Source organism: Takifugu flavidus, chromosome 4 (assembly GCF_003711565.1).
Source record: "Takifugu flavidus isolate HTHZ2018 chromosome 4, ASM371156v2, whole genome shotgun sequence".
Classification (NCBI taxonomy): Eukaryota; Metazoa; Chordata; class Actinopteri; order Tetraodontiformes; family Tetraodontidae; genus Takifugu; species Takifugu flavidus.
In genome coordinates, this window is record NC_079523.1 from 3,747,198 (window position 1) to 3,774,818 (window position 27,621).

The 27,621-nt window shown below is 44.7% G+C and overlaps 1 protein-coding gene and 1 long non-coding RNA gene across 2 annotated transcripts; one reads left to right on the top strand and one right to left on the bottom strand.

The window, feature by feature from the left end:
- Positions 1–5,663: 5,663 nt before the first annotated feature.
- On the bottom strand, positions 5,664–26,523 carry LOC130524362 (vitamin D3 receptor B). The gene is made up of 10 exons (XM_057030438.1): positions 26,059–26,523; positions 25,721–25,801; positions 17,748–17,895; positions 16,824–16,954; positions 15,499–15,695; positions 15,134–15,233; positions 14,206–14,386; positions 12,498–12,649; positions 11,487–11,603; positions 5,664–11,069 (listed from the first exon to the last, which is right to left on the bottom strand). Exons 3-10 carry the CDS (start codon positions 17,891–17,893, stop codon positions 10,816–10,818), a joined length of 1,278 nt encoding a protein of 425 aa, XP_056886418.1. The 5' UTR covers positions 17,894–17,895; positions 25,721–25,801; positions 26,059–26,523; the 3' UTR covers positions 5,664–10,815.
- LOC130524368 (uncharacterized) lies at positions 14,304–15,882 on the top strand. The gene is made up of 3 exons (XR_008950117.1): positions 14,304–14,439; positions 14,542–14,787; positions 15,099–15,882. It is a non-coding gene; the product is annotated as an uncharacterized LOC130524368 (long non-coding RNA).
- Positions 26,524–27,621: the final 1,098 nt, after the last annotated feature.

A 27,621-nucleotide genomic window follows, 5' to 3' on the forward strand; every position in this document is an offset into this window, starting at 1 on the left:
GCGGAACAACACACGTGTTGGTCATATGAGGCTTCGCAGCAGCAGAAATGCGGCTGTGAGGTTTAGTCCATCCATGACGGCGAAGGTTGATGCCTCTCCAAAGGGGTTGTGAAGAGCCCCCAAAACGAGTTATAAGCACTCGAACACTTCCAAGAATCCCGAGTGCTGCGCCTCGCCGCCTTTAATCAGGCCGAGCGGCGAGCCGACCCTTCTCTCGCAGGAAGCGGGAGTTTCCTGAAAGGTCAGGGCTGCTCCGGCAGACCAAACAGCCGCTAATTGCTCTGTTGTTTGCCGGGTCGCTGCCTGTTTTTGTGTCGCGCTTTTCCTCTGTTTATCATTCCCAAGTATATTACCTGAGCTCCAGGCCAAGAGACGGGGAGGATGGAGAGGGAAGACAAAGGAGTCGGTGGATGAAGTGGAGTGATTAAAATACGGGGCCAGCGGTTTGTCGCTGGGTGCCGTGATTAGGGCCGTGGAGGGGCCCCGTCTCCCTCTGTCTCACAGCTAAAAATAGCCGGAGGAGCAGGAAGGTAGTTATGGGACCTGGGGGAGGGCTGGAAGGAACGGGCCAGGCAGGGGCCACAGTAATTGGTGAGAGACAAACAGCTGGGGAGTGTGTGTGTGTGCGTGCGTGTGTGTGTATGCGTGCGTGCGTGTGTGTGGCCATGCAGCTGTACTCTGTCTTTCAGAATTAAGATCCCACTCAGTGTTACATCGCGTCTTTCTTTCTCTCACACACATCCAGCAGGAAGGAAAGTGAGCACTCTCTGACAGCCAGAACCCCGAAGAGCCAAAGAATGCGCAACGTGATGCAAAGGAACAGCTGTATCGGGGCGGCGGGGGGAGTTGAGTCACTGCGCAGGGCCAGATGACGACAACCGAGAGGGAAAAACTTACTAACAGCAAAAGCGGAGAGGAGACGAACTTTTCTGGAAGTGGAGTTGAGAAAATGATTGCTTTATGTCAAACAGCGATCTAAATCAAGGCGAGCCCAGCAGATGTTTTACTCTGTGTGTGTGTGTGCGTGTGTGTGTGTGCAGTTAGACTGCACGTAAAGGAACACACTCCTTTTTTAAAACTTCATTTTATTACTTGTTACTTGTATCTCTGATTATCCATCACATAACTGGCGAGCCTGGCCTCACAATTCAGACCTGCATGTGTAAGTGCAGCAAAGCTCTATTTACACAGGGTCGGTATAAGACGCTCAGGTGATGTGTTGTGTTTTCTGCCTTCATCAGCATGATGCGGCACAGCTTTTAGCAGCTGTTTTCTAACATGCTGACTGCAGCGCTGCTTAAAATGTTAGGCTTCATTTCACAATAATGACTAAAACGGCGTTTGTAATTACACTTCTCCACCCGACAGGTTTACTGCTAAAGGCAGAGATTTTCTAATAAAGGTCACAGGTGGGTGATGGAGGTCACCCACAGTGAGGGTCACTTTAAAGCCTCCAACCAACCCAGTGCTGGTTTTTGCACTGTAAGAGGAAACCTAAAACCTCCACAGCCAGTTTTCATCGACTCGAGTGTTGGTGCGTCACGGTGCACGGGGGAGACACATCATACATGTTTGTGCAGACATGAAAACACAGACATTTATGCACAGATCACATTATAAGATCATTGCACAAGAATTATCACTCCAGGAATTTTTTGAAAAAAAAAGAAAAAGGGCTAAAAGAGCAGCTGGTGACACACTTTTACCTCCCAGGTTTCATTCTTGTGAAATCCCCCCACGACTACTGAAAATACCACCGTCGCCGTGGTTCGATGTGATGCTTATCACCGCATTTGATCTGCTTGCTGGTGTGTGTGTGTGTGTGTGTGTGTGTGTGTGAGGTGGTAGAGTGTTTAAGTGACAAGGTGCACCTGCGCGAGGGCGGAAATGCTGCCCCCCTTTTCAGCCTCGTCTCATGTAAACCCACACACACCTTCGTCAGCCGTCTGTCAGGTTTCGCTGTCAGATTAAACGCAAGGCTCTTTGAGTTTCAGTGCCCAAAAAAATGGATTTTTCATTGCTTAACAGAGGCGCTGTGAGTGAATCATTTTACACTTTGATGAATCATCTGAATGATGCGTCTTCACATAGGTCGGGGTGACCACAGCTCCGGGGGATGGGGTAGGCAGGTGTCCCCCCTCCTCCCTCCAGCTGTGAGCAGAACCACAGAATGTGGTTCAGGCTGTGAGAAACGCCGCCAACACACGGCTCCAAACCTGCAGAGGGAGGTTCAAACCAGATCCGGCATCGAGCATGGAGGGCAAACGGGGCGGCTTCCACACGAATCTGATTGGTGTGCTGAGACGTTGTGTGGCAGGAGTACTCACAACGCATCGCCATGACAACGTGTGATACACTTAAAAGGAGGCCTGCTCCCCTGATCTGCAGCTCGTACTGTGGCCATGTTCTAAACTGTGCTCAACTTCTTTTCAGGAAGCCACAAACACAGCACAGTACACACACACACACACACACACACACACACACACACAGGTGACGGATTTCTACTGAATCTGCAGAAACACGGTTATGTGAATTTGGGGTGAAGCCATCTGATGTGAGGTGGCATTAGTGGATGCCCGCCGACGGTGGTGTGATGACGAGCGCCGCGTCCCGACAGTTTCAACGTCCTAATTAAGTAACGTTATTAAATCGTTATTAACATGCTGTTAACCCCTGACCTCTTGGTGTGAACCTCTTGGTCAGTAAATTAAATAGTAAATTCTTAAACAGATAACAGGGGCCCAGCCCGATTTGGGGATTGTTTGGTCGACAACAAATACAATTTATCAATTTGGCTGCGATTGCAATAGGTCTTGTTTCTGCTTTGATATTGAAACAGAGTTAACATCAAAGCAGGAACAAATCTTGCTCCAGGAAGAGTCACAATTCTCAGACAGGTGCAGAGAAAACATCAGCTGAAAACACTTTATTTTCCTCTCAGCACAGACAGATCGTGTCGAGGAGCCTGGCAGGGCAACAGTGCCGAGAAACAACTTTGTCCAAAAAGTGAAAAATTCTGCTGAATTTCTTCATCAAAATGGCCGACTGAAGCAAGAAACGAGATAAAGCGTGGGCTCTTCCGTCAGAGCTGCAGTAGGGGTGAAATGTTTTCTAGCTTATCTGTATTAAACATGTCATCATAGCATATGCATGCAAATGCAGCAATGCACACTGGGTAAAAACAAGCCAGTTTTTACCCAGTGTGAACATGGCTCTCAGCTTCGGCCCATCTCTGGGAGTTTATGGCAATGTTCCAGTTGTCACAAATCTGTAACCTCCCTTCAAGCGCGGTAGCATGTGATATGTGCGTGCGCACGTGCGTGAGTGTGTGTAAAATCCTCATTAGATTTACGCTTTTAGTGAAACGGTTCCACCCAAAATTTTGGTCACATTTAACAAAGAACACCGAGTTTCCAACTAATTCTAGAAACCACATGACTGAGGTAGTTGCAAAGTGAATAAACACTGGTATGCACTGTGTAAGAGTATAAATATAGGGCAGAGGAAAACAAGGAGGAAATGTTTGCAACCATTATTTTCCAAGGGGAACACTTTCACACACACACACACACACACACACACACACACACACACACACACACACACACACACACACACTCTCTCTCTCTCTCTCTCTCTCCCTTTTGGTCTTTTCGCCTGGAACGTAAAGAAAGGCACAACAGAAACTTAAGAAAGCCAAGCTGTTTTCCCTTCCTCTCTGAAACAATATCCAGCTACGGGGAAGCGTGTTTTTTTTCATGAAAATGAGAAAAATATGACGGCGTGCCTCCTCCACAGAATCACTCCTAAGATGGGTTTATTGACATTCAGCATGTATGTATTTTCTATCTGGGCCGCGGCAGAATGTTATTTTGCCCTCGGAGAACCTGAGAGCAGCAGAACATCCACAGACCGGTCAGGCTGAACTAGAACCACATGCTAGATTTGATCCCTAATGATATTTGGATGACTTGAATAATGTGCATCCAACATCCAATCTAGATAATTGGGCACAGAATCAATTGGGGGGTTTCATCCCCGACCGGAGCAGTAACAGGACGCCAGTGTGAAGCATGAGCTTCACATTACTGATCTGACTGTGTCCCTTTTTTCACGGCGTCTTCTCATTCTGACTGGCTGTTTGGTTTGGAATATAACTCCCTCTCTGTCTCACACACACTGGCACAAGAGACGTGCATGCAGACAACAGAACGCCCTTGTTATTACTGGAAAGGCACATCTGACAGCCCCCCCCCCCCCCCCCACAGGCGGCCCTCTGCCAACGACTTTACCCCTCGCTGGATCCTGAAAATAAAACGCTCCTCTTTTTTTTCACGCCAGGACCCAGAGCAGATTATCAGGCCGCACATGTGCACCGCGGCAACTGATGCGACGGTTCCACGGCACCAATCAGTTGTACAGTATTTATACCCACAGGGACAGATAGACTTTTGTGCACGGCCGATGTCAGGTGACCAGGAGCGTCTGTCCAAGGTGCATCTCAGGTCACATGGTCAGAGGTTGTCGTTGATATTCCAAAATCTGAAGCGGAACTATTAATTTTACTTTGAGAACCAGTGAACCCATAAGAAACTTAAGCAAAATATCCTAAAAACAACCTGGTGTGGCGATCAGGTGACAGTCACATGACCACACAGGAAGCGATTTCTCTAAATTGGTGGCGTCACCTGTATACAAAAGCTAAGGAGTTTGCTTTAAAAGGCTTGTTTTCATAGTGTTTGTTTTCTTCTCATCCCAGAGGTAACTTTAAACACATTTAATGTTTCCAGAGCTTTGATATTAGATCCTTTATTACATTTATCCTGTTCTGGGATAAAAATTGATGTAAAACAATTAAAATAAAGGGCAAATATGTGTTCATGCATGCACACATCAAATGCACATTAACAGTCACTTACTATCTTTTTTGCACCATATCCTTGCACCTTTTTTGCACACCTGAATGTGACCTTTATCATCAGCGTCCACATGTCCGCTTTGGAGAGGACACGCAGTGTCTCACTGTTCTGCGAGATAATGCGGCCTCTCACCTAAGAGATGTTGATGCAACCAGAGCCCCCTCTTCTTTTTTTTCTCAACGGCTACGTGCACAGATGCAACGGCTCAGCAGACCGCAGGGGCGCAACCTTATCAGCAGGCAAAAGAAGTGCCTCTGCTTCACACCAAGGCCTGACAATTAACTGTCGCACACTGACTGGATTTCTCTGATAACCTTTTATTTGCTCCCCCCCGCCTCCCCGAGCAATCTGGCCCCAGAGCCGACCAGGCGGAGATGTGGGCTGAGGTGAGCCCAAATCTCTCCCAACACGCTGAAAACATGTCAGACGGATGTTCGTCTTCAGGCTGTCCTGCACGTCCAACTGTTGCTGCGCGTGTTTATCAGCGAGGTCATTAGGTCAAAAATGGCATTTGAGAGCTGCGGGACAGCGCCCTCTAACGGTAGAAAATGGTATAAATATAGTAGTTGAATACTGTCCGTTTTTCAACAATAGCAGAAGATATTAATTAAGGATCTTCTAAGGAACTGTTTCTTTTTAAAATTATGTTGCTGTGTCAAGAACCTTTCTAGGATTTGTTAATGTGTAAGAGAGCTGAAATCCTGCCATTAAAAATGAAAATATAACTCCGTCACACAGGTGTTCTATGTACAACCGTTTATTTTTGATTTGCAAAACATCTGACAAAAATAACATTACATAAACACCAATTTATAATAGAAAAAAAGATTTTGAAAAAAAAGACAAAAGATAAATTGCCATTACATTAGATTTTAAGTGACTTTTCCTTGATTATTGAAGTCATGCTCACCTACACAGGCAGCTTATGGCAAAAAGATTCATGTGTAACTAATACAATAAGTGCTTTTGTTGGTTTAGGCATTTTTAAAAAATTGAATCAGGCATGATTTGGGTTCACATCGCAGGGTGAGGTTTCAAAACCTAATTCATGTTTAATAAAAGATCAATACACAAGGCCAGCAGAGTATGAAGTAAGCGGCCGATCTCATACTCGGACAACCTTTCCCATCCGGATGAAGCTGCTGGATGTCTGGCGCCAGCTTCATATTTACACCCTCCCATGCAATTAAAGGGTCTCTTTTTATGGCACAAAGCTCAGGGTAGATGTGGCCACAGCAACACTGCTAACCGATAAAAATAAAATAAAATAAAATCTCACAATCCATTCAGTGTTTACCTGAAGCAGTTTGACTTCCATAGAAAACAAAATCTTAAAATTTATTAAATCGACCTGATGCACCTTTAATGCATCGACAAAAATGAAAAGGATCTGAAAGGATTTTCTCTCCCAAACAGGCGCCGCTAAGTTTCAAAAGACACGCTGCGCCATTTTTCAGCCAATCGTACGCGACTTGGTGATGCTCGAGATAATAAAGCAGCATTCCATGGATACTGGGGATTTTCAGGACTAATTCTAAGAGGCGCTGGGGCAGCCTTCAGAACAAGGACACGGAGGTGGTACGGAAGGTAGTCAGGGCGCCGCATTTTAAACCGAAACGAGCCGACGTTAAGAAGCCGAGCGCGGAGGCAGCTCTCGGTTCATTCAGGTTGTTCCTCTCCCTATGACGCATTTGCTGTGCCCTCCATCAGAGAGCAGCAGACGCACATCAAAGATGATCTCAGCAGCAGGGCAACAAGGTCACCTGGCGCTGCGGCAGAGAAACAAGGTGCCATCTTCATCCCTCAAACCAAAATATCACATTTACCGTCTCCAGCTTCTAAAAATGAGTGTTTTTATCAGTGTCGACAGAGACGATCTGAACCCTTCCAGGGGAACCGTGAGCGTTGTTGTCTTTTTGTGATATTTCTTTTTCTTAAGAAACTGATCCGTGGTGAAAAGAACTAATGTTAACTGTATCAGGTGATGATCATTACTAAGACAAGCAGAAAGCTGCAGATGCATCCTCGTCTCACCAGTTTGAGCTCTGTTGGTCAGAGTGCAGGCACTGTTTGAAAACACTCGTGGTATTTTGTGCGCGGAAGGAAAAAATGGCAATGAAATGTCAGAGGAAATAAAACTACATGACGAAGAAGATAAAAACAAACTTCATTAGCTGGACTCTCCCAAATCTGTGAGATATCTCTGAGGTAATCATTGAAGTATGACTCATTAGACAGCAATAAATACCAACATGGATACAAATATTACAAAAGTAAAAACAGAGGCAAATGCTTAATGCTAAAGCAAATTCTGAGCTAAAAGAGGTAGTTTTTTTAGGTAGATTATGGTGTACATCCATTGTGGACACTCCTTTTTGTAAGAACTACATTAAATTGATTCCATTACAATCCCTGTCCTAAAGAAAATAACAAAGAAGAAAAAAAAAACGAAACTTGACATCTTTGCATGGGAGATGGTCCTCTGATTGGTATGAAGAATAGCTTAAAGTTGAGTTTTCACAGGCAGGATTTGTAATGGCAACCCTTAAAATGACAAACTAAAACCATATCCTGTAAAGCTTGCTGGTGATAGTGTACCTTAGGTTGTATACTGCGGGCGATGGTGCAGATCTTCGGGAAATCTCCCAGAAGATGGATTCCTCCCACCCCATTTCCACTGACACGTCAAGTTCGGGTAGATTAATAACCACAACACTTAGTTCGAAACTTACAGATTCTGAGCAGCCTACCACGGTTAACGCCAAACAGGAAGTTCTGCGGATGTACCATATTTACATTGACTGTACCGACATGCAGGTTGATGGAAGAGTTCCAGAAAACCAATGATGGACTCAAGCCTGTAAGAATTCCTGATGCTTTCTGGCTGATACGATACATCCCGGAGACCCTTCCTGTTCCGTTTTTCAGATCCCCAACACCAAACTCGTCTTTTACCCTGTTCTTATGCGGAGATGACTCTCCCAGGTGGCACTTACAAGGTCACCAAACCTCCCACTGTATTAAACATACACAGACACACAATGCATCCCCACCGCTACACATACACAAGTACGTGTTCGGAAAAGAATCGACACCGAGACTTTTCTTTTTCTAAACTTCAAAAGTCAGTAATCAGTAACAAAGCACATTAGACCTCTCGTCAAACCGACACGCTAGAACATAAGAGTGGTACTGCCTCAACTCCGCAGAAGGGAGATTCCTCTAACCGATCCCATATCAGTGAACCGATTACCATGGATGACCATGGAAACATAAAGATCCGACGCGACTGTCTGAGCTGTGGTGAACGTGTACGTTTCCATTCCTACTGCCAGCCTGCAGCGCGTCAGTGACCACGGAGCAGGCAGAATAAAGCCACAGTGATGGAGAACAGACTTAGAAAACTGCTATAGACACTAATAGTAACAAAAAAAACAATGGGCTGAACAAACGAAAGTAACGACTGTCACCGACTTCCGCTTTCACACGTGCACTGAGGGGGAAACAGCCCGAGGATGATGGTTTTACGCCGTCGTGACAGCTCGTCGACATATTTACTAACGTGTACAGAAGAGAGACACCAGTTGAGCCCAGCTATCATCATCAGAGGTGGGGTGGCTGCTTTCAGCTTCTCCCCACTTTTCCAAGTCCAACGCTCCAAGTGTCTGCGTAGAAAGTTCCGCTAAGGTTTCCAGGAGCTCCTCTGCAGTGCACGTGTGAAACGCTTCTGTACAACGTAGGAACGTGCTCAGCTCTGGAATGAACATGTGCGCCGCTCCATCGCCGCGCTCACCGACGCTGCTGTGCTGAGGTCGAGGAGACGCGCGGTCCGACGCGAGAGGCGAACACTAATAAACACAACATCGGTTCTTACAAACTGTCTCTCAAATTTCCAAGCCAAGTTGCCCCGGGTGACGTCAACCGAACGCGACGAGGACTTAACCCCTTTGGGGGATTCTCTTGATATAGAAGATAATCCATCTCAAACATCTCAACCATAAACCACGGTGGAGTTTGGTTCATTAGCTGTCAGATGCTGCATGGAGAAACACGTCAAAGATGATTGTGGAGAAAAGGCATAGGAGTTCCTTTCTTATAGAAGCTTATCTTCCAGCAGCCATGGTCACATAGCATAATATACCATGGCTGTGGAATGATGTAATATATCAGCGGTTTAATTAGCTTGGTAGTCTATATGGCTTGTATATCAGAGAGCAGCATGGTATTTTTAGCTTGTCGGTCTATCTGAAAATGAACCTTGGAATCTACATCCGCCCACCATTAGACACAAAAAATATATATATATATATCCACAAGGAATCCCTATGTAATCAAATCCCTACTGCGTTTCCTAAGCAAACAAACATGATCAAAGTTGAAAATAAGGAGCATAGTGTTTTTATAATGTAGTGATATAGATTTAGAAATGAAAAAGCAGGTCATATTTGCATATATAGTTCTGGAAAAACAAACAAGAACCTCTGCAGCCCTATGTACAGCGGTGGATGTACAGCCTATACTGTACTGTATATAGACCTGGTATTTACACAATATAGCCACTAGAGGGCTGTGCAGCATACATCATCAAACAGGGGCCTGGTCATGGGGGCGCACGCCGCCACCACCAGAACCAGGCCGCCAGACTAGAAAATCAACTTCCCTGTCAAAAATGAAAAGGTCTGACTTGTGTGAGGTCTGGAGCAGCTTCCCAAGCTCATGGTTTACTGAGGCGGAACAATTCATGGAATTGTTTTTCTTAAAGGTAAGTTGATGAATGTCCACTGAAATTATATAACATCTCTGCCAAGTGTGGTAGCAACAGGACGGGCCGCTCGCTTTGGCCTCCATTTACTATTCCAGTTAGATTTGGGATCTCAGCCCTTTAGAAATCTGCGATAATATAGATAATGTATATTAATATATAAGCTGAGTAAAAGGTGTTTTAACAGTGCTTACGATACATGTGCTAAGAATTAATTATTTACAGGGAAATAATTCAACAAAAGAATAAAGGAAAACAATTTCAAAAGAGAATAAAAAGCCATAATGCAGGCTTGGTTTGATTGACAGTTACCAGTGCTAACATTTTTAGTGGCTAATTTTAACCTCAAAACCAGGCACCTCAAAATCTACTCAAAACTGTACTAAAATTACAGACTATTCTCCAAATTCACACCTACAACTTCCTTCATAGGCTTTGAGGCGAGTCAGACGACTCGGTAGCATACGCAGAAAAGAGCTATGGAGCAGCAGGTTGTTTTTAGGTACTGGAAGCTTTGTGAGAGTAGTTGAGCATACTTTTGGCAAGAAGTGAAATGCACCTGTCCGATCTGCATACAGACATCAGCGTACGCTCAGAAGCAAATGAGCATCCTGATGGAAACATCAAAATAACGTGCAGGCATTGCTTTTGTACAACAAACATGCTGTCGACCGTATCTAAAGTGTGTAAACGTGACCGTTTTATGTAGGAAATGTAAATATAAAACAACCCCAGTAAAACCAAGAGGTAGTTCAACTGAATGGCTAAATGAATAGCTGAGTATGGTTGTTGGTATGGGGCGCGTGTGTCATGGACACACACAAAAAGTCCTGGTTTTTAAAGCAGCCATGTGTTGAATTAAATACAGACAAAACACTGAAAAAGGCAGAAGCCCTATGAAGTTTCGTGATGTTTGTTTTCTCTCTTAGCTTTTGCTATCAATAATAACCTTCGCCTTTATAGCGAAACAGACGTCAGGTAGACGGGACGCACACCGAACCACGCACGCACGTAGACAGACACATGCGCGCGCATCCACACACGCGTTCTTGATTTCACTCGCTCCCTCCTCCACCTCCTCAACCGTCTTCCTCCTCTCGTGTCTCCAGCGTGACAGTTGTGAGGTGGCGTCTAGGAGACCTCGCTGCCGAACACCTCCAGCACCAGCGGGGTGAGCTGCATGCTGTGCTCCGGCTGGAAGGACAGGGAGCGGTACTGTTTGGAGTGCTCCTCGTTGAGGCTGCGCAGGTCGGCCAGCTTCTGAATCATCTTGGCGTACAGCAGCCGTCCCCCGGGATGGTGCAGCCGGATGTAGGCCTGCAGCGTCTCCGAAAGTCGGTCCTGAAGGGCTTCAACTCGTGCGTGATCTTGGACACCCGGACGGTCTAGAGGTAAGGAGAGGGCCTCGTCATATTTACAGCACAAGATCGGGGATTTTAGCTCATGTCGGAGATAGAGTTGTTTTTATTGATTTAAAAAAAAAAAGGGCGAGTTGTAATTAAGCGCTAACAGTTCCGGTCGTCCCGTATTTACTGTTCTGCAAATGCAGTTTGTTCATTTCACATCAGGGAGAGCAAATCTATGCATTGTTAATGAGCCCAACGTAGCGAGTGCAGACCTTTAATTGGCTACAGACGTTTGCTTGCATAACTAGACATACATAATACATACAAAAAAAATAGATCTTCAGCCTGAATCTTCAGGTACTTGTTTTGGTAAGTCCATAACACATAAGTGGAGTCATTTTCAGCATACGGAGGCTCATTCTCGGCTCCTCTCACATGAAACCGGACCTACAGTACCTGGAGACAGCAGGCAGATGGCCATCAGCAACACATGTTCCTCCTCCTGCAGGTTCAGCTTCTTTAATCCCACCTGGAACTTCACCAAAGGCTCCAGCAGCTCCAGCGTGTGTCCCGCTGCAGAGGATGCAGCACATCATTAACGTCTGTGCACGTGCAGCCAGCTTCATCACAGAACAAAGGCCCCCTGGGGGGCATTACTTTGTCTTTAACATGAATATTTCATTTTGCATGTTCAGGCTGTCCAGCGAGAAGATCTTTTCTTTCTCGTGTGCTGCGTGTCTTGTGCACTCTGAAACGCTGACCAAGAATTTCCTTTCGTCAGAAACATTTAAATGAGTTTAGGAGTATAATCCACTTTCTCATTGGATTTTTTTAATAAAGCTGCTAACAGAAGGCACATTAATTTACAGCCAGTCCTGACCAGTTTTATTTTCTTATTTTGGTACCGTTTGTCCCTCCCAGTTTTAACTTTGCTGGCGTGAGCAACAAGAATAACAATAGTATTTTGCACACTAAATAAAAAGAATGAGGGGAAAAAAAGAACTTTCTTAGTAAAGTGGGAGCTTTCTAATCTACGTGGAACCACCTGTATTCCAGTTATGTTTAGTTACACAGAGAAGTATTTAACGAGCAGAGGCAGGACGGAGCTGCTTCAGATCCAGACAGGGCTGGTTTTGTGAGGTGAACAGGTCAGGAGCGACATTCTTTGGTTGATCCCAGAGGGTCTTGATTGCGATGTAACTGAAGGCCATGGGAGTTTCGGCCAATGTGTAGGGAAAAACAAGATCTGCCATTTATCCCTTAAAGGTGTCCAATAAGCGGACTTCACCTCACCCCAGATAGAACTCGCTGTTCATTACTCTGCAACATACTTCCCTGTTTGCTTATCGGCGTGTGTACACAAATGATGGGATCGCCTCGTTACCTCTGACCCGCTTTCTTAAGGGTTTTTTCTGCCTTTTGTTTTGACAGCAGACAAACATTACATGTGGCGGCATTTGGACTGACCTTTGGTGACATCACTGATCCGGTATTTAAAGTCAGGCCCACCGCAGCTCCATGACATGTCCTCCAAGTTGAAACTCTGATTTGAGCGCAGCATGATCACCTCGATGGCGCTCGACTTGAGCAGAGCGATCTGGTCCTCTGCCGTCAGCTCCCTGAAAGACAGCCATCATTTGCCGGGCGCAAATATTGACCTTTTAAACTATAAATCATTAAAAAAAAGCGCCTCGTCTTGGCTGATGCTTATGTTTTAGGAAACACCCCGGGGGACCCGCTCTGTGTGTTTACATGTGTTATATAATGGAATATCAATGGTTTGGTGACTGTGGGTTCAAGGTCATTCAAAGCCGTCCAAGTTTATCAGATGTCCTGCAATAACTTTGTTTTGAAAACTGTTCCATGTGCCAGCAGTTGTTGATTTTAGTAACATGACGCTAAACTGAGACAGGATTTTAACCCTGTAGCTCTTTAGGGGAGGTCTGAGCTGTTTAGGGCTTAAGAAGTAGAACATAAGTGGAAAAACATTCCAAAGGTAATCCTTCATGGTGCCAGTAAAAAAGGGAAACGCTCAGGAAATGCAGGCCCAGACTGGTTTTAGCCTTGACTTTGGGGGTAACCCTTTTAAAACTAAGGTTTTCCTTTCTGTTAAAATACAGAAGCAGACTCACTGAACGGCAACTGTTGCTATGTGTGGCAGCTGGACCGTCCACGGTTTACCCTCACCGTCATAAAGAATTAGCCACTTTGTGTTATTTGTTATTTCCATGGTTACTGCTGAGCGGTTTCCCGAACAGAGTCCTTCTCAACTTGTAAAGGAAAGACAATCAGCTTATCGCCTCCTGCGCAGGAATGTGTGAATATTGAGATAAAGTCTCCTAAATCAGGTGACTGCAGAGAACCAAAGCAGATTGGTGAGACAATCAATGACCAAAACGTGCTAAATCGCACCTACCATGATTGTGAAATGAACAGCGTTTTCTATAAGCTCCATTAAGAGTCAGCTGTCTGCAATATACAGTGTCTGTGTAATCTATGGCCTTTAGACCCAGGCATCGCTGCGGCACATCCAGTAATCAGGTAGCAAAACAACTAGGTGTACAAAGTCTTCGACACATTTGGGTCAAAAGTCACCGTGAACACGAAGAAAACAACAAATCAGGAGAGAATCTGAAACTACTGAGCTGTTTGTTTTTTTCCCTTACGAATGAAATTGGACAAACTGACTTTCAGAACAATACGGACCAAATAATTCTCAAGTAGAGTGAATAGTACTGCACAAGATTCAGTGATCATCCAGCTACTAAAACACAAAGAACAGATTCCTGACCTGGGGTCAGGAACAGGCCCGGTTTGGTACATTAATTCCAGGCAATAAGGAGGACATTCTGAAATTTCTTTCCCAGCTTTCATATAATGGATGGGCCAGTTAAGGTCAGGTCATGTCTGGCATTTCTCATTGCTGTAAGGGTGTGTGGTCCCAGCTTCCAAATAACTGATGGGTCAGTGTCTGACGCGTATATTTATAGGCTTGGCTAAAAAGTTTTAGACCCGTGACAACCTCCATTAGCCCTAACACATGTGTCTTCCACAGCAACAAAATGCTTGGTGGAATAAATTATTTCCAGCCTTCCGGAATTTGTCATTGTGAACTAATGAAGTCCATATTAATTCCTGAGCCAGGTATTGGCAGCTCATGTCATGCAGCACACACCTGAATCCCGGGATCATCTTGGCAAATCCAATGACCTTCTGGATACTATAGGACACCAGGTCAGCCAGGTGGGGCAGCATGGAGAAGCTGGAGGCCTCCTCTTCGCTGGACTCAGGGCTGCTGCCCTGCTCATGGTACATCATCAGCAGGTTGTTGAAGTTCAGTTTGTTGTCTACCGACTCTGCAGCGAGTGACATGAGGACAGCAGTGCAGAAGGAAGAGGATAAAGGATAAGTAAGTCACACATTCAGTTTTCAAAAATAGCTTCAAAATAATCGTTCGGCTTTCATGTGGCCTTAAAATGGCTTGAATGCATTCATTTCTTTTCATATGCAGGGTCCTATTTTAGTCCCTACTCTCCTCAAACAGACTTCAGTTGTAGACGTGATCTACACAGCGTAGTGCGTCTGTAGATATAGACACCAAAGAAGAAGAAGGAGAGGAAGGCCACTCTTTTATTAAGAGCAGACGTGATGGACGACGTCACCGTGAAGCAAAACCAATCCAGGATTTTCACAGAAACACAGAAATCCTCACAAACAAGACACTGGCTGCTACCTTTGGTCACAAAACCTGAACGAGGTAAACGAAGAGCAAATATCATCTCTAAGTAGACAAGTGTAAAGTCTGCAGGGCTGTTCTAGTTTGGGTGTCTGCGTCTATTACTGAGGAATGCTATTATGGACTGCTGTTCACTAGTCAGGCTGGTGCCTAACGGGTGGGGCTGTGTTTGATGGAATGGAATATTTTCCGTCACAGATGATTAGATTCATAGCTTTGAATAAAAAGGAGACTGATGGCAAACCACTGGGCATTATGCAGACGTAGCAGCGCTCTACGTTGTTAAAAAAAAAAAGTTTATTCTTTAATCTCATCCGTTTCCGTTGTTTAAGCTGAAAATGGCACCGTCAGAGCATTGAACTCATACCTGGTGAGTGACTGAAGGAGTCAGACGAGGCATCAGAGAGCGAGTGGAGGGACGCAGCTCTACTGGCGCTACGCGTCACTGGGCCTTCACGCACTGGAGGCTGGGGATGGAAAAGGGGAAAACACACTTTTTAAAGATTTTTTCAAGCCTATGCTTCGGAGCATTGAAGTATCTGTATTATTTTATTACATTTTTGATTTGAAATTGAAAAAAAATAAACTCATACAATACATTTCTTCACAATCACGGCTATTAGTCACGCAGTTTATCAATTATTAGCGACAATTCGGATTCATAGGGCCCAAGGACATGAGAGTCACTCTGAGAGAAGTTACTGATCAAATAAACTACGCAGAGACACGAACCCTGAAGCGGCGAAAGTCAGAGTAGGACTCGTCGTATGTTTTGTGATGTGCCTCCACCAAAGTGGCGATGACTTGGCTCTGTTCGTCAGTAAGCCGGGGCCGCCGCGCCTCCCTCTCGGCTTCCCGCTGAGCCTCCTCATCTTTCCTCCTCTGAATCAGGTCTTTCTTCCTCTGAACCTCCTCATCTGTCAGAATGACTGAAGGCGCGCAGATAGAAAAAGATAAACTGTTACACAAGTGCACGCAAAGACAAACAAAAATTTTAGGTCTTACACATGCAGGTGAGCATGTGACCGCAACCTGGGCAACAAGCGCAGAGTAAACAGAGAACTGGAGGGTTTTAAAGCTTTTCGGCGTGTCGGTTGTGTTGATATAGTTGGATGCGTGCGTGCAGGAGGGTGCTGGGTGTTGTTATTCTCTAGAGGAAGAGAATGGGAGGGTATGATTCCATATGGAGACCTCCGCTGCCCTAAACAACTGAACACATTGCCTTTGTTCTGTTCCCTCCTTGTTGTTTCAGCCACTGAATTCGCTCAAACAGAAACAGAAAGAGGGAGAGAAGCGGAGAAAGACAGAGATGGAGCGCTACAGCAGGCAGCTGTTTGCCGCAGTGTTTACCCCACTTTAAGTGTGTTTTAACAATTCGCCATTGCTTTTGTGGCATTCTTTGAAAACTGGAAGTGAGGGGGCTGAGGTACTTAAAAGAGGCTGCAGGACAATATCCGGATATCAGAAGAAAGCAAAAAAAAAATAAAAATCCTACTTCCTATTTACAAACTATTAAAATAAACATGGGTGCGTGGAGAGAAGAAGGCTCAGTAGGTTGCATGTGATGGCAGGTGTTTGAACGTGTACACTTGCTTTATTTAGTGAGGGGTGACTTTACAAGTTCAAACAGAACATGTAAATACTGTAATGATGGCAAAGACCCTGAGATACTTGACCCTAAGCCAAATATTGCGTAATATGGATACAAGAGGGACAGAAAACCTAACAAACAGCAGTGGTGCAATGTTAAGACACTTCTGATCCAAAAAGGAAAAATTCATTTTAGCTTTAAAATGATATCAATATTTTTGTTATGCATTTTAAAGTATTTCTTCTTGGGATCTGTTTTCATAAAACAGGTCTGGATTATAGTTTAACCCACATTCACCAGTATTGGGCAACTGAAAAGAGTTTTGCCAAATTCTCCTCAGTTCTCAGTTATTTATAATGAATTGGGATCAACCTGTAAAACAAAAAAAACACCAAATAATGTACATTACACAAGGCAAATCACAGTGTATGAGGCCTAAGTACTACCCTGCACCCATCAAACTTACACTCTTTCATCATGCCAATGTCCACACAGCGTTTGAGTCGGCATGCCTGGCAGTGGCGCCTGTTGTCCTTGGTGATGGTGCAACTGCCGTTAAAGGGACATGTGAAGGAGGCCTTGCGCTTCATACTGCGTCTAAATAAAAGGAAAATAGCGTTAAATCTGTTGAAATCCATACAAAACTCATTTAATTTTCCAACAATATGTTATATCAAGCAGTTTGCAACAAAACTGCCAGTGTAATAAAAATGTACAAAGTACATCATTGAAAGTACAAATAATGAAAAAGGTCTTTTGCCCTTGAAGGCTGAGAGAAACAGGCTGCATAAACAGGCTAAATATGGTGCAGTGCCAAGGAATCTGGGGTTAAAATATGCCAAACAATGACACCAAGCACACAATTCAGTCAGTAATGGACATGTCTGCATGAACAATTATACACAGATGTGAGACAAGCATGCTTGCGAGGGTTCAAACAAAGGCTAGCTGTGAGACGAGGAAGGACATTTTCAAAACATCCGCTTTTTTTCCCTCATCGTTTTTCACAAACACGACTCGGGGAACAAACTCAAATGGAAGAAAACATTGAACCATTCGCACAGAGAGACTGCATGTGGCGCGGAACGCGAGGCGGAACGCGGCGTATCGGTGTGTATTGACGAGCAGCTTGCTCAGTCCTTTGCTACCTGCTGCTGGGCATCAGCGTGAACGCCGATGCCGTCAGCAGTGTTTGTGTGTGTTTTTATGTAACTGTGGGTGGTAATTATATTTAATGCATGATGGCCTGTGTGGGTGGCCGTAACATCCGAGACCTGTGCTTCTAACGTATCCGCAGTTCGATAACTTGCTGATCGTGCACCATTTTGTTTGTACGGACCCACCTGAACATGGGAAACGTACTCTGAGGCACAATGTGTTAACTGTTTACCTGAAAAATCCCTTGCAGCCCTCACATGTCATAGCGTTGAAGTGAAAGCCCGTGGCTTTGTCCCCGCACACGCCACAGATCCTCGGTACATTCCTATCAAACTCATCAGGGGGCAGACTGGAGGTACTAACAACAGTGGAATCCATCACTAAACAGAGAAACAAATAAAGAGGAGAAAAATACATGTTATATTGGCTCTGGCACCACTGCTTAACCACACTGCAACCATCATCATCACTTAGGAATAATTTTTGGGATGTCAAGTCACAGCAATTCAATTTAAGAAGATGTTTGTAAAGTTATTTATTCCTAACAAGGTGTTTGGGAAAACTGACAGTGTTTCTGATCTCAACAGTTTTAAATCACAACCACCTTTATGGGCCGAGTTCTCAAACTGCCTTTGGGTCACATAAATGTATCTAAAACCCACATTTCCAACTCATCCGTGAAACTGTTTTTTTTTCCCCCACAAAATTAACCTTTCCAAATTGTAGCCGTACATCGAGACCCTTTCACAGACAAAGAGAGTGAATAACTGTGGCGAAGGTTTCTGAAAATATGGCCCCTAACCCTGTACTGAGAACTCAAAACATTCCAAGGATGCATAACTTTCCATCATCGTCCAAACAGGACAAATGCTAGGACCCATGTCCCCCTCCACCTCAGTCCAGAAAAGAAGCAGAAATCCACAATTATACTCTGAAATTCAGGACGCGGCTCACGTTTGATTATACGGTGCAAAGGGCATCTGTTTCACCTAACAGCCCCATGTTGAGGGGGCAGGTGGGGGGAGCAGGACACAATAATGCTAGCGTCCTCAAAAATAATCATCCTGTTCCCAAAGAGCTTTTTTATCCTTTGCATCCAAAAATGAAAATGAAACAAAAGGAGAGACGTGGGGCCAAAGGAGCTGGGGTTAACTAAACCAACGCACTCCTCAGCAAACTCCCAAGTCAACCGCCGATGGGACAAGGCAGCAAAATGTTTTCACTGGTCACCTCATCACTCACATCTAACTAAACAGGTCCAAATTTCCCGTTTTCCTCAGCTGAGTGACAGAGCAAACTGCTGTTTGTTAGGTTTTTTTTACCAAGCTGCTCACCAAATAGTGCGGCAGAAAAAACACGACCACGCTCTAAACTTTGCCCATTTCTAATTGTGAACGCTTAGTTTGTTCAGAAAGCTGCCTCCCATCTTTTTAAAACAAACTTTAGTGTTTTAAACAAACTAATGGTGTTTAACCTAGGACACATCCAGATAAGGACTTAAGGCTATTTACAACATATGACAACACTTTCAGGTGATGTAATATAAATGGCCACGGGTCACAGTGGCGGACTGTGTGACCTCAATAATATGAGGAGAATCTATCTAGCACATACTTACGTTTTGTTTTTGTTTTTTTTATCAGGTTTAAGACTAAGGATCCAGTCTTTATGCAATTTGGTGTTCTGAAAGCAACAGGCAAGATTACATCACTAAGTACTGATATAAAAAATAAGTGATCAGAATGCAGAGCAAGGACAGAGAATACAGGGCTACAAAATCAGCCAGCAGGTATTCATCACTCACAGAGAACCAAGAAAAAAAAAACCCAAAACACAATCCACTCACTAAATCATCGACTGATCAGCGAGGTCGATCTACTGCGACAGCCCATTATACCAACGGCACAGTAGAACTGAGGGAATGCTAAATAATTCAGCGGGTTATTAGACTTGATCTGGACTCGTTCCAGTCTCAGACATGCAACAGCAACATTTGTTCCCTTCTTCCTGCTCGTGCTCAGTGTCTAACTCAGAGGATATAGCCGGAGTGAGCGGTTTTACGCAGCAACGCTAATGCTAAACTATAACTGCTGCCTTATGTCATGCTGGCACAAAGCGTATAGGTAGGACAGCGGGTGGAACCACCAACTGCACAGTTTTCAAGGAATGTAACGATACTGATGTATAGAACACATACCACAGCGTTATGGAGGGTTAAAGAATTCATGCCATGTGTTTGAGGTGGACCATCGTAGCCTACAGAGGCTAATTACAGATTTAATAGTCCGGGAAATTTAGGAAACAAACAGTAATTGATTGCCAGTGTGGCGGCTGTAAAACTTTCAGGTGAAAAACACATGAGTTTGTCCTGCAAACAGGTTTATTGGAGCAGATGTTTAACACTTAACTGACAGTGACAAGCCACAAGTCAACACCAGTAATGGGTGACAGACCCGGAGCGGCCATGTCGAATCGGGAGCCTTCAAATTTTACAGGAAGGTACAGGACGTTTTATGTTTCTGTTTGTGTCCATCCATCTGTGTGGGAGAAAACTGATCAGTGTTGAGGAATGGTTTAGTTTCCCATCACCATCTTTTATTGTATGTGCTGTCTCAAAGACTCAACTTTACCCTTCTGCACTGCCAAGTTCTAATACTGGAATAACTTAGCCAAACTAATCTTAAACAGACAAAGATCTGCAGGATGAAAATAAGGTCTTTTTTTTGTTGTCATGAAATGCAAACACAACGATAACCTGACCTGCTAAAACTAAGAAAATTTGGTCAATCTTAACCGGCAGTGCATGAACTCCTAAAGGTATTTGTTAAATATCATTCACTCGGTGTTAAACTTGTAAAACTGCACATGTTGAACACAGTAATTAACAGTACACTAACATACACAATATTAAAAACCTAGGTTTATTTTTCAGCTCCACTTCTAATCCAAATTGTTTTGCCTTAAAGACTCAACACAAGACTCAACAAGAGCTAAAACTCTACTGGTGAAAATGAAAAATGAATTAAGACCAACTGCATTTGAAACATTAGAGATATTCCATGTGCAATGTAGCACAGCAGAGGTTAATTAATGTGGCTCATCTCAGGCACATGACTAGCACAAGCAGGAATGAGCTTACGCCAGAAGGCGGTAGATCCTCTGAACATGTGCAATGATCTCTGTCGCATTGTTTTCATTTGATATTTCCTATAATAGTGATAATTGTGCATTAGCAAGATTTCTTATTCCTCCAACTGTCTTGTACAATATAAGATATAAGGTAGATTTAATGGAAATTAACCAATTATAAAGAGACAAGAGGGAAAAATGAAAATCAGAGGGAGCATCATGAGGTTGTAACGCAATTCCCCCTGAATGAAAACAGACAAAATGAAATAAAAGTGAATAACATGGAAGTGGGGGTGGAGGCAGGGGACGGTCCGAGATGATGTTTCAGTCAGTTAGACAGGCCCCTGCGAAACTGCCCAGGAGAGAGGCAAGGAAACAGATGCTTCTGAGGGTAGAAAAGAACACCAACGGGCCACAACTGATGCCTGCGTGGCTATTTGCAGCCGGAGAGGAAGAGTGAGCCCATGAGACAGCGTGACAGTAATGCAGGAGTTACGGAGCTGCACGAGAGAAGCAGGTCAGGGAGGAGGTGAGTGGAGCGGAGCGATGGAAGAAAACCGTGTCGCACAGCAAACAGACTGGACACACAGCAGTGGTGTGCGAATCAAAAGGGTTTGCGGTTTTAAAATGTAGGCTAAAAATACATAGTTGGTTCAATTAATGGCTAAATATAAATAAATGTCTGATCTGTGATAGAAGTGTCAGAGGGAGGGAAAAAGTTTCCTTTCACTTTGAGATGTAAAAAAAATAAATCAATCCCTCTATACACACTTTTCCAGAACTCTTATTTAATGCTAAAGAGGACAGGCAAGGTGCACCGGAACCCTGGAGCATCTGCGGGGTCCCAAGAGCGAGAAATGACAGCACTGTTCTAAAATTATGTTTCGTGCCACAAACTGACTCTAACTTGTCATTTCAACTGGTCGGTGAAAGAAGCAAATAAAGGCATTACCCCGTCGTTGGTGGCGTGGCCAAAGGAGGGGTTAAGACGACTCCTCTTCTTTATAATCACAAAACTAGCCGAGGAAGAGTAAGTGCTACTTAGCAGTGGAGCAGTGACTCATCTTTTCCCCCTTTGATTTATTCACATCATGGCCGAAATAACACACGTGTCTCACAATCCCAGCCGAGCGTTTAAAGACAAGACAATTCGGAAGCCTCAACACTCGGCGGCCGACCGTCACTTCTGGGAGCTAAAGGGTCCTGACAGAGGTTTTCAGTGCACAGAGTATCTTAAACATTCAGGGATTAATTATTTATCCTCCAACACCTGGTGATGTTTTCAAACTCTGATGCCGTTGGGGGCATATTCAAGCCGTTTCTGCATAACGTGCTGAGAAAATAACACAGAATGAGTCACGTGTGTCAGTCCAAAGCACATGCATCATTTCCCAAACAGTTACCTCAAACATTCAGCTTCTAATGAGTTCACACTATGTGCATCGATGCGAGATTAAGCTACGAGCGGTGGGAACCCGTAAAACAGTGAAAACCTAAGAAGCGCTAATATTAACAAGTGTAACACCTCGTGCAACCGGGGCTGCGCAGTGGTTGTAATGCTTAGGACAAGTTCTGCATCACTGCTGCAGTTACTGTATCTGCTGTGAGTTTAAGCTACTGGGAGACGTCCGTTCAGGGAGAAGTGCCAAGGTGGACCGTGGCAGAGGGCCAATACTACGCATAAGGTAGCTTATTTCCTTCTGTTCAGCTCGCCATTTCATCTGCAGCTCCCCCATTGTCCAAGTATGCGATTACTAAACAGGAATGTGGTCACTGGCTTTCCCCCGTCAGGTGCCCTGCCGCTAACAGAGAGGACAATAACCGAAACCTCGGCTGCGAAAAAAGAGAGTTGGACCAGAGCCCAGAAGTTAGATTAACTTTCATCAAAGTCGATATCAAGTGATTATAAAAAGCAACCCTCCACCGCTCACACACCCGCCAACAAACCTTAATTAAGTGGTGCTTTTACTGCCTGGGCGCTGAAACAAAATACAAAGCAAGATGTAACAAAGTGGGCAAGAAGAGAAACACAGGTAGCATTTAAGACAACGCCTTTAACTGCTTATACACACGCAGGAAAGAGTGGAGAAAGTGGGAAATATAAAAGCTCTGGCATCACGACCCAAGAATGTCAGCAATGAGTTTACCGACCACATCCCCACACATAAGAGTGAAAGTCGGAATTACATCCAGACCTGTACAACAACACTGAAAGACAGACGGGAATCACTGTGGAACGCCTGTGTGGGAGAAGGAGTCCGTCCAACGGCCCAATGAGCATCCTCTGTACACAACATGTGACGCAAGCCCACAAATGGTTCTGAAATTATTCCATGGTGCCAAAAAAGAGAGGGAACGGGAGAGTGTGTTTTGGAGGGACAGAGAGAAAACGTCAGGCAATGTGTTTTACTGCATACCTCAGGCTGGGTCACTTTGAGTACAGAAGAGACATAAAACAAATCGGATCTTGACTGACCCGGACTGCAGAGAACTTGGTCTAAAGTGGAAAAACATCGGCTAGTGATTCACAGACGGAGGTACGTCCAAGACCCACAATACTGGCACAAATGAAGGGTGAAAAGAGGACATTTCTAAAAGGAGGTAGTTAAGGTAACAGCCCTCGTTAAAAAAAAAAACATCCCTGCGGATGAATGACGGACGAATCAACAGTCTCTTCAATGGTGTCTGGTAATTTAAAAAAACATGGTGCACCTGGCAAAATCAAAAAGAGGAATATGCAAAATTGACACAAATCCACAATCTAGGCCTGTCAACAATATTTAAACCACTAGCCTTGTAGACTAGTCCAGTCCTGTCCCTTCGTTGTCTCTCTCATTCTCTTTCCAGCGAGAATGTAACCTCAGCAGTAATAGCACATGACAAGGTGACCTGTGCCCCACACAGGATGGGCTATACTGGTGTGGAAGGGGTGGGTGGGGGGGCCTCGTGTCCAGCACCACAGTCTGTGTAACCCGCCCCCCTGCCTGCCCAGGCACCAGCGCGGGCCTGCACTGGAGAGAGGCAATGACTGCAGCCTGCCCCCTTATGCTGGGCCCCTTGTTGGACTCTGGAGAGGGGAAAGAGACGAGGCAGGGAGAGGCCCTCTCAAACACACACCGAAAGGCCTGTTTATGTCTAAGCCAAATTTGACAGAGAATGTATATAGTCAAGCACGCAAAAAACAACTGGGCGAAATTAGAGCAGCAGCAGACGCGGTTGACGTAGGCGCGCTGGCGTGGAGCGCTCAATCCAGTGTTACACACGTTATGTTAGATATTTTAATTTAAAAGAGAGGAAACTATTGAAATTTATATGTAGTCCAGTTGATTAAAAAAAAATTGTCTTGCACGTACAGTGTCCTGCGTTAAAAATGCTGTTTTTTTTGGGCCTCCTGTTTGTTCCGGTCATACAACCAATCTCACCTGCGTAGCATGTACAACCTAGAAAGGACTGACCGAGAGAGGCGACGTGAGGCCCACAGACATCAGGGAGGAAAGTTTACACTTCATTAGTCTCATGAGCAACACGACATATGTGACAAACAGCACAGATCCGCAGCGCATGTACAAGTGGGTCTATACCGTTAGGTACAGCAGCCTCATTCTTTCTATAGGGTTACATGTGAGAGGAAGCAACCAATTACTGTAGTCACGGAAAGGGGGAGGGGAATGGGTATTCCACTGTACGCAAGGCCTAATGGACTGTACCATTACAGCGGCACACAACTCTACGAGTGACCTGTCTGGAGTGCTGTCAATAAAGACACAACCTGAGTCCGCTTTCTGCCTGAAAATCTGACAATCAGCACAGGAAATTGCCTTTGGGGTAAATCTACCCCGAAAGTGTAAATTTGTAAAATTCCGTGTGAAATCTATACAGAACTTCTGTGGCTTAAATATTGGAAATTGAATCATTCTGAACTTACAGTAAATACAAAACTGGATTATAAAATATTGACGTTATGATCTGCCAGCAGCATGATTCTCCGTGACTGTGAGGGGGGCACAAATAACATGTGGTTTTTTTACCATTACAACTGGGACAAAAGATCACCACAGTAGCATATGGTCAAGGCATGACTTGCAATACAAGAATTGATACGCTCGTGGTGAAACTCAGTCACTTGCTTATTAAAATTATGTACCACAAGACCTCCTTATGCAGAGGCGGAACTAATTATTCAGATGAAAGGAAAGTTAAGTAAACTCCAGTTCAGAGGCAGGACAAGAATTCCGTATCAATATTACATTAAGTAATTTGACATCAATTATATATAATGTACTATGTTAAACAGATCTCAGTTGTTTTGTTTTGTTCAGTTAGATGAGTTTCTATGAAACAGGTATTAAAGTAAACCAAGGAGAATTGTTTTGGTCTGTGGTCTTTTTTACTTAATGGATAGAAACAATCTCCAATACCTTTAAGGTAAAATGAGGATTGTTTTCTGGGTTCAACTCTGCCCGTGGCTGCAAATGGAAGAGAAGCAAACCAAGCATGGTGAGCACACCCACACCGTCTAACAAACCCACCATGTTTAAATTACAGATCCACTATTGACACCTCTGTAGAATTCTACAGGTCAGAAGGCCACAACTGACCAATCAGGGTGACGTGAATGTGATATGTTACCGACTGGTTGATGAAATGAAAAAATGTGCTAAAAGTTGTATAACAAAAGTAGACTTAGTAGTTTAAAAGTGTTCAATACATAATATATCCAATGAGAATTTGTGTAGGTAATTATGTTGCAATTGCAACTGAGTTATTGATAAAACGCTAATTATAGTGATTGATGGCGTAATAATATTCCCGAATGGCTATAAAATACTAAATACATAAATAATGTCCCTGACAGGCTGCTTTTTTTCGGTCCTTTAAAATTCACTTTCGCACAAACTTTTAGTTTCCTTTAGTGTCCTTGGTTTAGGTCACATGTAAACGGCAACAATAAAAACGGCGGATAAAAGAGCAACTTTTCTTTTTCTGCAAATGCATGAATGGAAAATAAGGCGCGACTAAAGTGTGAACACAGCATCCCTGCAGAGAGAAAGTTTGAATAGATGAGGAGTCACTTACCTCTGTTTTTACCATGCCCTTGAATAAAAGGAAAGACTGTGGGGGGGGGCTTTCTTCGGTGTATCCCAATTTTAGGCAACCCTGGTCGAGACAGAGCAACATGTCATGACGTAAATCTCACAGGGGGCTCGTACCTGACCAGCACCTCGCTGCTTATGTAAAAGTGCACGACTTTATCATAAACACCCTAAAGTGTCACTGCTTCCAAAAACGGCGTAACACACGCAACCATGCCAATTAAAGAAGCTCGGGCTCGGCGTTCAACCTGTTTATCAGGTGGGCTTACACAAAAGAAAGTATTGACTTTAGCATTCCTCCCGTGCAGGCGAGTTTCATACCTCAGCTCAACTTTTCCCCATTAAAACCGAGTTGATTTTAATCCGCTTTGGCCGTGGTTCCTCGTCGTCTTCACACAAAGTATACCCCCTCCATGTTGACTGGGTGGGTCAGCTTTGAGGGAGAGAGGACCGCGTTGTACAGAGAAATGTGAGGAGACTTGCAGAGAAAACGTCAAACTCGTACGCCCTTCCAGACGCTGGCTCACACGGCGGCGCTGGTGGGAGCTAATGTTAGCGTGGCTAGCGGGCTCGTTTAACCCTAAAACGCGGCGGCAAGTTCGGCAAGCTTTTTAACCGTTTCACCGCGCGAGGCGTCTGGAGCGCGGCCGGGTATCGCCAAACGCCAAACGGGCACGCAAACGCCAACAAAAGTCAATCACACCTCTCGCAGACCGACGAGAAATACCCCCCTTCTTCAAGACCCAAATGGATGGCCATTACTTTTTGTTATGCACCGCCCCCTCTCCAGGAACTCTACGGGGAAGAGGGATTTCCCCCCAGTCCCTTCGGCCACCAATCGCGGGCGGACATGGCGCGCCTTCCGCCTTGCGATTGGTCAGATTTCCGCCTTGCCTGGCAGCCTTTGGTCGAGTCCCGCGTCAATCAAACAGAGGCCCTCCCACTCAAACAGGGGTGTGTCGTGACGTCACGGGTAACGAGGAGGTAAACAACTTTGACCGCGTGAGGTTTAAAGGAACATTGTTTTGCCTCTGATCCCCGTATTAACGGACACCCAGCGCGGGGATTACCGCGCCAACACTAGATACGGTGCGCTGGCTCGCTCAATGAAATTTCGCCCCGTTGAGGTCGCGGTTCTTTCTTAAAACGGACCCCCTTTGTTTCTGCGGCGACGGATCTCCGTGCCCGCCTGTTTCTAACGTCTCGGTCCTTGTCGGCGTCTAACATAAAGCCGTGCGTGCTGCTGGTCCCCAGTCTTTAATTGCGTGAATTATCCTTCATTATGTCTTTGACACGTTGCAAATGTGTGCAGTGAGGCGTGCGCGTCGGAGGGGTGTGTCTACTCTGCAGTACAGTGGTAGGCTGGGGAGCGATCCTCCTGCATGTAAATTCGGCCATAGCCTAGATTTGCGGTGCATGAGAGATGTTTGAGTATGCCAACACGAAGTGTTTATACAACTCTAGCATATAATAGACACTCTACTTTAATAAAATGTGTATTTAGGTTGTGCTATTGTGACAAATTCCTATTGCACGTGTGGTGTAGGGTTGAAGTTATGGCGTGCATTAAATGGGGTTAGGGTTATTGCTGCGGCAACTTTTGAGCCTCTGCAGATGTGGTGGGGCCAAGACAGGGGGTCTCGGTGAAGGTCAGGGGTGTGTCTGTAATGTAAACAGGCTTAAAGCGACAGATACGATGGCGAGAGGAGAGGGCCTCATCCGGTCCCATATCCCTTCCCCGCTTTGCCTAATGGTTTTGTTTTCCAAGGTAGATATGAGAAAAATACGTTATAAATAAAACAGCCCTGGTCCTTTTGTGTACATCGCACATTCCCTTTTCAAGTTGATGTTCATTTTGTGCATTGTACCCAGCTCGGGCTGTTG

Coding starts and splice junctions, on each gene's coding strand:
- LOC130524362 (XM_057030438.1), bottom strand. CDS start 17,893: ATGGATTCCACTGTTGTTAGTACCTCCAGTCTGCCCCCTGATGAGTTT. Junction 12,650..14,205: donor AAGATGATCCCGGGATTCAG/GTGTGTGCTGCA, acceptor GCTGTCTTTCAG/GGAGCTGACGGCAGAGGACC. Junction 11,070..11,486: donor CATCTGCCTGCTGTCTCCAG/GTACTGTAGGTC, acceptor CCTTACCTCTAG/ACCGTCCGGGTGTCCAAGAT.